Source organism: Myotis myotis, unplaced genomic scaffold (genome assembly GCF_014108235.1).
Source record: "Myotis myotis isolate mMyoMyo1 unplaced genomic scaffold, mMyoMyo1.p scaffold_m19_p_1, whole genome shotgun sequence".
NCBI lineage: Eukaryota > Metazoa > Chordata > Mammalia > Chiroptera > Vespertilionidae > Myotis > Myotis myotis.
Window position 1 is genome coordinate 120,861,049 of NW_023416313.1, and position 14,295 is coordinate 120,875,343.

The window sequence follows — 14,295 nt, forward strand, 5'->3', positions numbered from 1 at the left end:
GTGGTTGCTGATTTCTAGTGAACCATCTTACCTGTTTTTCATTAGCCTCAGCTCTCGTTTGCGTGTGGCTTCTTCTGCAAGTTGCTGGGGGCTGTGCAAACTTCCTGGTGAGGCAGCCATCACTACTCCCTGTGGCAAAGCAGTAGTAGGTGCTCGGATCTGGTAAGTTGGCATGTCACCAGTGGCAGCTGCAATGAAATATTACATGCTTATATAAACAATTTAAAACTTGATATTTTTAAATAAAATTGCCCTGGAAATAATATACTTATTACATATTCTAAGAGGTGATCTTGCTAATGTTTAAGATGACTATTCTGAGCATTATAGAAATCGTAGGTATCAAAGATCTTCAGTACTTGGAACAATGATATTCAGCATGCTCTATACATTTAAGGTAGAAAAATGCCCTAATGCATTTTAGATAAGTTTTTATCAAAGGCTAAAAGTAGAGAGGCTTTTCAACTGAGAGTTGGCTAAGTCTAAAATCAGTGGTGTGCTGATAAATGTTTAACAACCAGATTTGTGGAGGGAAAAGCCCTGATACGTCTGTAGCATGTCAATTCCCATGATGTAAATGCTTGCACCATGGCCAATTTCAAGCTACCAGTGTGACTTCAATGAATGTAGAGTCAGGAAGATATACACAGTAAGTAGCACACCATACAGATAAAATAGATGTAAATAACTGCAAGAGCATAGATTAAAAAATTATAAATGATAAATTTTGAGTATTTATTAATGTTTTTAAGTAACTTGTTAAACGTATATTTACATTTTTAATAGCTATTTTAACAATCAGCTCACAAAAATCCTGAAAATTTAACAATCAGCTCTAGCAAATCAGTGGGAGCTGGCTCTAGCACATCACTGTGAAAATTTTAATTAAGCAGAACATTTCTATCCAGTTAATTTTCCTATAACCTATACCCTCACCTAATCTCTTTAAGTGGAAGTCCTAACACCAGAATATGACTGAAGTACTGGAAGGAAAATACTAACTCACTGTATTTTCATTTAAAAGCAAATAATAAACAAAACAGCCAAACTTTTTAAAACTGGTTTCTCTGGGGAATGATAATTTTTGTCTGTCTTAGGTTTATTGAGATAATAATGTAGTCATTTAAACGTATGTTTTCTAATGATAGTATAATCAGTTAAATGACAGTATTTATTTAGTATTGAGATTGCATACTAAAGTCCTCAAAGTGTCTTGATTTATAATCAAAATGTGTGTATCTACTGCAGTAAAAAACTTCCTTAAAACAGAAAGATGGGTTGAAGTTATAAAACATTCCTACCATCACTGTTTCAACTTTGAGAACATGCAATCCAGAGTTCATGTGACATTCTGATGAGATATGACAAAATATATGCTCCCTCAGAAATCAATGCAAGAAAATGGGTTTAAAGGTTATTAAATCCTATAAAATTTGGTCTGAACCAAATGCTAATCAAAATATGAAACACATTGCTTCTATATCTCATTAAAATATGTTATATCCATTGACTAAGAACTGAAATTTTACTCAAAAGGGAAACAAATGCTTTTTCCAGGTAAATAGAATAATATCACTGAAACTAGCCAATTAGATTAAAAGGTTAATCAAAATTCATCTATGTGTTTCTTTTGGGGGTAAATGTCAGGTTTTTACCCCCACCTACTCCCCCAGGCTTAAGAATTAGAGGAAAGAATAAAACAATAAAAATATGGCTTTGGGTAAAGATCAGAGGTCTTCATAGGGAAATAAAAATACCATTTATAATGTTGTACTGCTTCTTCCTTCTATATGTAATATAAGAAATAATAATAAGTAGAAATTATGATAAATATAATAATGATCACCAACTTGGGAAAAATCCTAAATTTGTTTTTGTGACAATTTAAAATAGTATATACACAGAAGTTTCATTATATGTCAGAAATTTTATAACTTTGAAATATTTGGAGCGAATTTTCAAGTCAATTATAAACTATTAATTTACTAAAGATTTAAAATATATATTTAAATCAGATTGTAGAGAAGATTGAAGCACAGAATAACAGTTATCTTCTCTGTTCTCTTTACCCACATCAGGAAAAAAGGTTATGGGATAATAAAGGCTGAAACAATGGAACAGCTGGAGCCTACAAAGGCTTTCTAAAATTGGAACAATAGCAGTGACGAAGGAGAAGTTTACATGTCATCATGTTGACATTTTAAGCAGCATGGATGCAGACCTTGGTCTTGTTCTTGCCAAATTGCTCACAAATAAATGCAATAAAATTAATACAAATGTACAGAAGGGTTCATTATTCCCTCTCTAGTTTTGTATACACCTGCTTTTTTCTGTACTTAAAGTTAAAGCAGAATGTTTATATAATATACAAAAGTTAGTTTCAAAGTATCCTTTTTTTTTTTAATGAAAAGGGAAGGCAGGAATACTTCACAGATAAAAAATAAAATTCATTCATTGATCTTAGAACCAGAAATGGTTCTAAATTTTTGCCTATTTCCAAAAGCTGAAGCCACCTTCAAAAGACCAAATTTGGTACCATGAAGGATAAAGGTGACTCAACAGAAGCATTCCTAAAACATTCTGAGCAACAGCTTAGAAAAAATACCCTAACATGCTAAGCTGGAAAGTGTTACTGGAAAGGGGACCTGGCCCTGAACAGGTCTGCTTAGGGCCAGCAGGTAGTGTGCGGGTTCTTGACTGCATGCAGGAAAGATGTAACAATATGAGTCCAAGTGATTGAGAGGATGTTTGTTAAAACTGGGGACAGTGAAACAAGGAAGAACCTGGGATAGAGGAGGCAACAGGAAAGAGCTAGGCAGAGTTGCTTTAGCTCACTGGGAAGTCAGAAAAAAAAAGGGGGGCCTTATGGACAGGTTCAGGGGGTTAGCCCAGCTGAGCTGCCACTGTCCATTGCTCCCCTAGTTGCAAGTTTTGTGGGGACCCTTGGAATTTAGGTGATACATGCCCGTGGGAGAAGAGGAGGAAGGGAAAGGCATGTATATATGTGCTGGGTTCTTTGTAGGGTTTTATCTTTTCCTTGCAGAAGGGAATCTTAGTGGAGACCTCAGGGGAGGGTTTCAGAAGAATATTCATCAGCTTTCTAGGTGTGCTCATTCAGAATTGTGATGTCCACTGATTGGTCAGTGCCAGGGCAGGGGTCATTAGCAATTACAGCTGGTCCTGGTGTCCCCCACCTGGTTTTGCTGCTTTGCTGGGATAAAACTGAGGCCTAGATATTATCTCTAGGGGGTGACCTTCTGTATCTGCTATAAATTGCTCTGCCAGTTTGTGCAGCTGTCAGTTTCCCCCTTTCACCTGCCAAGGAATTTTCCTAGCTTCTTACTATCCTGCCTCAAAAGGATGATATATTTAAACGTATTCTCAAATGTTAGCTAACAAATTGGTTTTATCACAATTTTTCAGACATTTCTTTGTCAACAAAAATCTGATTGTATCTTATTGGTTCAAGCAGAAATATGAATTAGTATAAATTAGGAATTAGAATAAATTTCTGGTCATGGTACAATTCTAATAGTTACTGAATAAATATCAATGGATAAATTCCATATATTCAAATATGATCTATTAGTAATACATAAAAAGATATGGGCAAAGAGAAGCTCTTGTTTTAAGGAAATCCAAATGTCAAAAAGTTTTATTATTGAAACAAGTTATGGAAAAAACTTTATATAAAAGTTAGCTTCTATTTCCAATATTACAAACTTAGTGATAATTTAAAACAGATGAGATACCTAGCATAATAGTTTAAAGAACGACATTCTTTGATGAAAAGCCAATTCCTGTTCCATCTAACTACTAAAAGGGCCCAAATTATTTTTTATTCTAAAATTTCACTGTATAAATTATTTCTGAAAATATGTGGGTCATCAATGAAGAGTGTAAACTCATGATTGAAGAAAGATAATAAAAAAGATAAACTAATTTAATTTTATTCTAAGGCAGCAAAAAACTTGCGACAAATCAAGGTACCTTTTTTACCTTTGGCATCCCTAGAATCCAGCACAGTACTTGGCATATAATGGGTGATTGGTGAGTTTACTTGTGCACTATGAAGTAAATTTTGAACTTTCCAGGTTTTTACACAAGCCTGCTGTCACTTGGAATGTTTCAAATAAGCAGCCTTATTATTATAAGACTATTATTATAGTTAACACTTTAACACTAATACATGGAAAGCCCTAAAAGACATTCAAAGTGGTCTTTCTTTTTTTTAAATTTTTTTATTTTATTGATTTTTTACAGAGAGGAAGGGAGAGGGATAGAGTTAGAAACATCGATCAGCTGCCTCCTGCATACCCACCACTGGGGATGTGCCTGCAACCAAGGTACATGCCCTTGACTGGAATCAAACCCGGGACCCTTGAGTCCGCAGGCCGATGATCTATCCACTGAGCCAAACTAGTCAGGGCCAAACTGGCCTTTTTTGATAAAATGTATTATTTCCTAAGTCTTCCCCTAGATACTGATAATCTAACCTGGCATTTTAGAAGCAGAGGAGTTCTACTTGTAGTGTTTCCAACCATCTAACTCCTGACATGAAAACAATGTTTTATGTTTGGTATCAAATATTTCATGGGAAAAGAAAATTCCTAGAACTCTCAATTCTGGTCATTAACTTCATACCTCTCTGTGCAAGCTTTAAACACAATACAGAAGAAAAAGTAAAGGATTTGGAATCTGGGTTCTAGTGCAGCTCTGCCACTTACCAGCCATGTGACTTGGGGCAAGTTCAGTTTCCTCATCTGTAAAATGGGGATACATTATCTCATTTAATACTCACAATAAACCCTGTAATGTATGACAAAGTGTCTAGCACAGTGCCTGGCACATGGTAGGCATTCAGCAAATGTTAGTTCCCTTCCTCTTCCCTTCCTTAAGTTCTGAAAGACAATGTTCCAAATTATGCTTATACTGCATATTAATTAAAAGGCAAATAACATCCATAAATATATTTTCCCCTCGAGTTTCGCTTCTAACAAATCTAGGTAATAGAATGATTGACATGTGTGGCTCTTATTCCTTATTTTGTTTAAAAATATGCCTATTAAAAACTTTTATAATTTTTATTATATCCCTTTAAAGAATAAATTATTAAAAAATAATATCACAAAAATACCCCTTTAAATATAATAATTTAAAATAGACAATGAGGAATCACAAAAAAATAAAATGATATAATCTCATCAGACTGGTAAAGCCCACAAGTCAAAGAGGTGTTTGTTTCTTCCTAACAAAGAAAGAAATAAGAAACCCAGCCAAATGCCCATCTTGATAGCTTCCAAAGTGAAACAGTTTATCAACACCCCAATGGTGATTTTATTTGCTTATTATTTATCAATTGAGATCTCTATAGTACTGAGCATATTAACTGATCAAAACAATTTTTATATATGGAGCTACTACCTTCGTAAGTCATTTCGCTATGTGTCACTAATCCCAAGTACACCGAAGTAGTAAGCAACAGAGGTAAAAGTCATACTCAGAAGCAGGGAGCTCCTCACTTCTCTGTCTTTGTTCTCTCCCTCCCTACTGCCACACCAGGTCTCCTAATGCCCAGATCAGGCTTGTCATTGCCTGGCATCTAACAATGTCAAAAAATTTCCCTCCTCCATTGCTCCACTTTTTCCAGGAAAATTAAATCCTACATAAACATAAATATTTAAGCACTGAAGTTTTCAAATTTGTTACAACACACAAACCACATAAAACTAAGTCGTTAATTTTTACTTAAATTACACAAGTTGTGCATTAAGTGAAAATCTTAACAGTGAAAAAAAAGTTTGTAAAAAATTATAAATATTGACATTGAAAGTTCTATATAATAAACATATTGTCCTAGGAGAGTAATAATACTCTAGAAAAAATCCATTTTGACTACTTAAAATGATGCTAACTTCCTTTTTTATGTTTTATAAACAGTGTTAGTTTATCAATGTAAGGTGAATTTTAAGGAGCAACATAAAATGGTGTGAACAGAACCAGACAGTCTGAAGAGCCAAACTAGATTACCACTTATTAAGCTATGTAAGCTTTGAAGAGTCATTTATCCACTCTGATCTGTGTTATTATATGCAAAATGAATGCAATATCCGTACATGAGGGAGAATGCATGGAAAGTGATTTTTCCTTATAGGTTATTTAAATTCTAGAGGTCTGGTGCATGAGATTCGTGCACTGGCGGGCGGGGGGGAGGGGGGGGAGGGTCCCTCAGCCCAGCCTGAACCCTCTTGCAGTCCGGGACCCCTCGGACTAAGGGGTCCCAGACTGTGAGGATCAGGCCTAAGCCAATAGCCAGACATCCCTCTTGCAGTCCGGGGCTCTTGCAGTCCGGGACCCCTCCCTCCTTACTGCCCACCTACAGTGGAGACAGGAGAAGCTCCTGCTCGCTGCTCCTTAACGCTGCCTCAGAGGTGGGAGAGGCTCCTGCCACTGCTGCTAGGTTTGCCAGCCATGAACCCGGCTTCTGGCTCCATGGGAGCGCACTGACCATCAGGGGGAAGCTCCTGCATTGAGTGTCTGCCCCCTGGTGGTCAGTGTGTGTCATAGTGACCAGTCGTTCTGCTGTTTGCTGCTTTTATTATATAGGATGGTTTCCTCAGTGAGGCCTACTCTAACCCTTCAACCTATATTACCTGTGGGTCTCTCATGATCTGATAGTTTCTTTGATAGCTCTTACCACATTTATATTTATTTTATTTGTAACATTAAGTGATTTTTTTATTTTAAAGTTTACATAAATGCAAAGTATTATTTTATTAGACAGTATGTTTATATAGGCAAATAAAACTGGGAAAAGTGAAACAACTGTCCCAAATTATCTTTCATTAAACATTTTTCACAAATAGTGGGAAAACAGCATAATGGCAATTTCATACAGATTTGAAGTATTTATTGAAACTTACGGTGACTTATATTTTCACTTCCAACATGATTATAATTTGCCTTGCTACCAACTTCAAGAAGCTAGTACACCTGATAAAAATCATTCTTTTACATGAAAATATCCAAACAAAAACCTTTTCCTCTCACAAAGGTGAAATGTATCCTTGTATCCCTATTCTCGTGCATCAAATATTAACTAAGATATTATTTTTCAAATTTGAATTATTTGGAATGTTTGTTTTTTAATAATTAGATGTGTAGGCTGAATACTACTTCTGAGTTTTTTAGACTCAGACACTAAAAGATAAAGAGTTGGGCTCTTAACAATCAGCTTATAAATAAAGCCAAAACTATTTCTAATAAAAATGTAAATTATATCCAACAGAATTATATAATTCTACAAACTATAAATATTCCCTTTTCACATTCAATTCAATGAGCCTATAAGTAAGTGCTCCTAAAAAACTTTCCCAGGCCAGTCATTATTGTCAGCAGCCTGATTTTGGTCTAGATCGGTTTTTAAAACTGTAAGATGTAGACCATTGGTGAGTTATAAAATCAATTTCATGGGTCAAGAATAGCATTTTTTTAAAAACAAGTAGAAAAGTATGAATACATAACATATACTATAGATAAGCATTACTTTTGAAGTGGATTTTATATAAAAGTAGGGTACACACACACACACACAAGTCTACCACATCATGATATAAATGTGGGTCACGATCAAAAAGTTTGCAAGCCAATAATCTATCAATCCACCTCAAAATACAAACAAACAAAACAAGAGGCAATGTCCTTTCCATTGTCAACCAGCATTTCAAATAGAATTGATTCTGTCAGAACTGACTAGATTTCCAAAAACAATGATTTCCAAAGGCACAATGAGGTCTAGTAAAAAAGTTTGACATTTTAAAGTTTCAACATTTAGAAAATTTTTAATTGAAAAGGGTAAATCATGGTGATGTTCATTTATTTACAAGCAATAGTTTAAAATTATGCAAATTTTTACCTTAAATATTCATCTTTAAGTATATTCTGAGTATTTTAAAAGCATTTTACTTTATTTTTTGTTATGATTCTCTATCATGCTTAGAGAAGTCAAATGGTAAATTGAAAGGCTCAGTTAAGAAAGATGTAAACAAACTAATCACTTTTAGAAAATGAATATATGCACAAAATGCATTTGGTTCTAAAATCATATGACATGCAGTATTTGAGATTAATTCCACCTATATCTTATAATAAATTTGATAACTTCTGCAATCTATAACATCTTTAAAACTTTACAAAACTTCTTTGAGAAAACCAATAGCTCAAGATAATCTTAAAAACAATTTAATACAGATGTTACTTGCTCAAGGAACGAAATGTTTCTATCTTGGAAGAGGAGCTGAGACCCACTAAGACATAAATTGTGAGCAACCTGTTTACAACTATCCATTCTTCCTGAATTCAAATGCAACTCAGTACTGGGTAAGAAATAAAGCACCACTCAATAAACAAAGTTGGAACAACATAAGGGGCATTAGCGACTAAATCAGAAGCATTAACTATAACTAAGAAAACCAAACCACAGAAAGAATTACAGATAAGTTTAAATAATGCGGTCTGAGGGCGATTTCAGACCTGCGCTTCCCTAGCTGTGCACTAGAGGGCGCCGTGAGCTGCAAATCCCACAGAGCAATGGAGTGAGGGAGCCTGGGCCCAGAGCCCACCTCTTGCAGCACCTGTGGGCCTCGGGAGTGGTGCAGGGCTCTGGGGATCTGCCCACAAACGGGCGGTGCCGGCTTTCTAAAGTAAATACTTACCTGCAGAGAAACACTAAAGTGAGGCTCACAAATCAAGCTACTCAGTCCAAGAGCGATCTCTGAGAGAGGCAAGCCAGGAGCTAGTTAACAACCTCAAGCTGTCAACAGCGCTCTGCTCAGCTCGAAGGAGCCGAAAGGAACTGACTCAATCACAACCTGACTGGGGGCTGACGTAAATGCGCAGTCCGTTTGGAGTTTAACTTTTCCACTTTCCTGAGGAACCACGATTCCAGGAAATGCAATGACGTCAGCCCTTTGAACTCCATTAGAGAGGAACAGACCATTTTAGACACTCGAGCATCGAAACAAGTAGGCACACAAACAGTGGTCTGCTTTGGAGCTACATTTGTACACAACCACGGAATCGAAAGCTTGATTTTTTTACAAGTTGAACAGTATTTATGTTTAACTTGTAGCTGCACTGGATATGCAACAGGCTGCAGACGAAGTAACAGCTTATTTTAGTGAAGCAGAAAGAGAGAGAACTGCCTTGGGTCAAATAATATAATACTGAGCACAGAACCAATTACACTAAGATGCCTGTGTACTGAATAGATATAAAACTCCTCAGAAAAGCAATACTTTTGAAATACTCAGAGGTCCGTAAATAATTTTTCAAAACTTCCAAAATAATTTTGCAGAATTTAAATCTTTCTCTGAAGTTCTTACCGGTTTCATCTCCAGTTACAGCCATGATGGGTTTCTGCATACAGAACTGCCCTGTTCCTCCTTTCACAGGTCAACACAAAGTGTTCCAACTAGCAAGCATGTGCAGTTATAAGTGGCAGTATTGACATCACAATGACATCACTAGCCTATCACTGCCATCAATCTGCTTTGTCACAGACAGGCTCACTGAAACCAAAGCCCTTATAAAAAGTCTGTAATAAACCATCAAATGCTATTGTTTCTAATTTTTCATAAAAATCTGTTGAGAAGGGCTATGGCAAAAAAAAAAAAAGTCTCATTAGCATTAAAAGTTACCTGTTTGTTTCTTATGGGGCTACTTCTTTATTATTATTCTGTCCAAGGTTTCTAGGTAAACAAAGGGGGCATTAGCCCTTTGGAGGACAAAAAACTTGGAGATTTAAAAAGTAAACAAGTGACAATCAGCACAGAGAGATGCTGTGAAATACACAGAAATGTATTTTGCAGACACTTCTAGATTCTCCAAATAAGAAATACCTAACAACAACTAAATAAGTAAAAAAAGAAATATCTAACCACCATTGTTTACTTGTAACATATTTCTATTTGCAATACCAGAAAATCCAACTGTTCCCAAGGTGACATAGAATTTGCCAATTTCACTTGAAAGGATACTGAAGTTTTAAAAATTCAAATATAGTGTTATTTAACACTTCCATAAATATTAGATTGAACCATATAAACTTGCTCATATTTGACCTTTTTGGCCCACAAAAACAGAAATTAGATGTGGCTCAATCTAACACATAATTTTACTAAATTAAAATCCCTTGAATAGAATTTTGTGACATTTAAAAATTCATAAATAAACCATAATTACTATTTGTAAATTTTAAAAATATGTCCAATTTTATTCACTTAATGAAGGTTTGGTACATGGAGAGCTGAATCGCTATAAATTTAACAAGTCCAAGGTTAGACACAATATTGGTACCTGTTCAACAGTATAACACCACAGCCAAGGGAAAAAAATGATTTGCATCTCTACAGCACAAAAGTTACATGTCACTGAGAACTTTTACCTTCATTAGCGGGCCGTACAAAGTCCAGTCCCTTGTATGCTTAGAATTCAAGCCGACCTTAAGTCAATGAAAGGTCATTCCACTACATTTTTTTTAAATCCTCACCCGAGGGTATTTTTTCCATTGAATTTTTTAGGAAGAATGAGGGAAGGTGGGGAGAGAAAAGCATTGATGTGAGAGAGACCAGGGCCGGGGATCCAGCCTGCAATCGAGGTATGTGCCCTTGACCAGGAATCCATGGGAGTTGAACCTTCAGTCTGTGGGCCCACGCTCTAACCACTGAGCAAATTGACCAGGGCCCACTACATTTTCACCTTATTCAATGAAGCACCTTCTAGTAAAGGCAGGGACTTGACACCCAGATGCTTAGGAAGAGAAACATCAGGAAGACCAATCTCCAATAATTCTCCAGAACACATGAACTGAAGACGTCCTCCTAATATGTAAGCAAGTCTGGGGAGCACCTTAGACATCACCCCTATCAGAGGCTCTGTAAAGGACTCTGTCGTCACAGCCACACCTCAGGGTTTGGATCCAAGAATACTAGTTGGTTTATTTCAAATTTCAGAAAGTTCAGATTACTCTCAACATTTCTTTACATTGGCACTTAGATGCTCAATAAATATTAGTGTAAAAAAAGGTCAAGGAAGGAAAGGAAAGAGGAAGGTTGGTTGCTTGGTTGACTACTACTAGTAAAGTTTTAATAAATTCCCTATACCCGATAAACTCAGTTAATCATCACACAGAACTAATACATTTTCACTAGAGAAAGAGTATTTCATTTTCATTCAGTAAATGGCTACTGAATATTCATCATATGCCAGGGACTGTGCTGGGGACTAAGAATCCCTGTCCAAACAGAAGTTACCATCTAGGCAGGACCCTGAGAGTCACAATTCAGTGATATATGCCCTGAGAAGTTGCAGTGGGAACTGCAAGAGGTGACCTAAGCCAGATGTGGTCAGGGAAGGCTTCCTGGGGAAGTACTACCCAAAATGAAACATGAAAAACATCTCAGGGGAAATAAATGGCTGTGTATGAAGGCCCTAGAGAGGAGAAAGGGCACTTTTATGACAGGAAATTAAAGAAATTCAGCATTAAGAGTTGAGAGGGAGGAAGTAAGGCCTAGATCAAGCAGAGATTTGGGCCATGTTAAGGATTTTGACTAACAAGTAATAGGCATTTGTTGAAGGGTTTTGAGCCAGAGGCTAACGTGACTAGATGTGAATTTTAGAAATACCACTCTGAACTGCAGAATCAAGAGTATAATGGAGAAAGGGAAATGTTGAATGCAGATACTTTTATTTTTAATAAATATTAGCTCCCAGAATCACTGGGAGGGATGAAGAAAGAGAGCCTAGCTGAACTTTCATGAACAATTCCCTCCAAAACAGACCGAGAAGGGATATGCTGTCTCTGGCATGATTAGGAAAATCCGGACACTGCCCCACAGCTACCAGCTTCAGGCCAGACACCTGGCAGACCAAAGTCTGCTGCAGGAATCCAGGTCAGAGGGGACAGAAGCTGGAACTGGGATTATGACAGTGGGGGTGGAGAAGAGTGAAGGGATGAGTGATTTAATAGGAGGAAGAATGAATGGAGAAGGTGAAGGAGAGTAAAGCATGATATCCAGGTTTCTGGATTGAAGCTACAGAATGGACAGAATCCATTACTGAAATAGAGTAAACAAAAGGAGAGTTAGGGTAGGGGAGTGGAGTTTTGGATTTTAAAAGTCAGAGATGTGTGAGATATATCTAAGTAGCCCGTTGGAGTCAGGGGGCATAGTCACAGTGAGCTGAAGCCATGGCGGGGATGAGTTCAGCCCAGGACAGTACACAGTCAGATGGAAGCTGGCCCAGGATGCAATCCAAGGAACACCACTAACACTCAGGAGATGGGCAGAGGAAGGTTAGACCAATAAAGGAGACTGAAAGAGAGGCAGGAGAGACAGAAGGAAAAATGGTAAGAATGCAGTATCAGAGAAGTGAAGGAAGCAGAGGTCAACAGTGTTAAATACTGCAGAGGAACCAATCAAGATAAGAACTGAGATCTCGAAAATAAATTGCTGTGACCTTTCAATGGGACAGAGAATAAGACAAAATTCCCACTGACCTGTTGTTTCACACAGAACTCGAACTCTTGGCCATCATTATTTTTTTTTAAATATATTTTTATTGATTTCAGAGAGGAAGGGAGAGAGAGAAACATCAATGAAGAGAGAGAATCATTGATTGGCTGCCTCCTGCAAGCCACTTACTGGTGATTGAACCCACAACATGGGTATGTGCCCTTGAACAGAATCAAACCCGGGACCCCTAAGTCCACAGGCTGACGCTCTATTCACTGTGCCAAACTGGCTAGGGTGACCATCATTATTTTTAAAAAGAAGGAAAGGAAAGGAAAAGAAGAGGCAAGACAAGGAGAAAAAGACAACAAGAAGAATAGAGATGGGAAGGGAAGAAACAAAACATTTGTATCTGATATAAATATTCACATAGTATCACAGATAGATTAAAAATAATCAGCATATTATTAAAGTAATTAAAGTTTCAAAAGTTAAAAGGCAAGATACTTAAAAAAGAAAGGCTTAAGTTCTCACTAAATTAATCTATAAATGAAATACATCTTATCATTGGTTTTATATTATTATTATTATATTATTATTTAGAAACTCAAACATATTCCAAATGCATATCAAAAAATAATGGTTTACAAAAGCTCCATCAGCACTTTAAAAAGACAAAAAAGAGGAACTTGTTTTGTGAGATAATAAACCAGCATGATACTGGCATATACAAAAAGAGACCAACACTGCAAAATAGAGTTCTGAAACAGATCCAAGTATACATGAGAACCTATTGTATAATTAAGATTGCCCCATAAATTAATGGGAAAATAACAAACCATCAGTAGGGGAAAAGTGGCTCCATGTGTAGAGAAAAAATAAAAATAGATCCCTGCCTAATACTACAGAGGTGAACCTCAGGTGAATTAAGGACCTAAATGTGAAAGGTAAAACTATGAAGCTAATAAAAGTTATGTAGAAAAATATATTGGTGACTTATGGAAGAAAAAAACGTTCTTAAATAAATCCAAAAGGACAAAACTTGTGTATTATCTATGCAAAATAAAAAACAATTTGTGCCCAACTGAGCACATTTAAGGTAGGCTCAGCTAAGCTATGATGTTCAGTAGGTTAAGTGCATTAAATGCATTTTCAACTTACTATTATTTTCAATTTACGATGGGCATTTCAGGATGTAATCCCACCATAAGCCAAGGAGCATCTGTAATGGGTGGCTTTAATATACATTTAAAGAAAACATTAGAGAAACGGTTCACAACCTGTGGGTCGCGACCCCTTTGGCGGTCGAACGACCCTTTCACAGGGGTCGCCTAAGACCATACTGCGTATCAGATATTTACATTACGATTCATAACAGTAGCAACATTACAGTTACGAAGTAGCAATGAAAATAATTTTATGGTTGGGTCACAACATGAGGAACTGTATTTAAAGGGCCAGAAGGTTGAGAACCACTGCATTAGAGTATTGAGTAAGTACTATAAATTTTTTTATACACCATAAATGCTACCCCTTCAGTTCTTCATACATTTTTATTACAGTCCACATTAACTTCCAAAATACCTATGAGTAAAACTAATTAATAAGAGAGATATCAATTATAATCTGCCCCCCAACCACTTGGAAGATTTTCAAACTAAAAGAACTAATAATACTCCTCTTAAAATTAGTGCTATGTAAGTCCTCAGCAAATGGTCCAAGAAGAATAGAATTAAATTTAAAATGCAGAATTTTGAAAGTTGTAATAAACACATAGTTATTATAA

At 36.3% G+C, this 14,295-nt stretch overlaps 1 protein-coding gene across 18 annotated transcripts in view; it reads right to left on the bottom strand.

The window, feature by feature from the left end:
- CREM (cAMP responsive element modulator) overlaps positions 1-14,295 on the bottom strand; it is a 100,640-nt gene that overhangs the window by 8,731 nt on the left and 77,614 nt on the right. For 9 of the 18 annotated variants that reach the window (XM_036350237.1, XM_036350254.1, XM_036350218.1 and 6 more), the window contains 2 exons: positions 4,728-4,763; positions 32-188 (listed from right to left, as the gene is read on the bottom strand). In XM_036350237.1, coding sequence (XP_036206130.1) covers positions 32-188; positions 4,728-4,763 — 193 coding nt within the window. Of the gene's footprint in view, positions 1-31; positions 189-4,727; positions 4,764-4,801; positions 4,902-8,714; positions 9,040-9,383; positions 9,485-14,295 lie in introns of those variants that run through there. The other 9 variants (XM_036350307.1, XM_036350300.1, XM_036350326.1 and 6 more) reach the window with 6 other exon arrangements.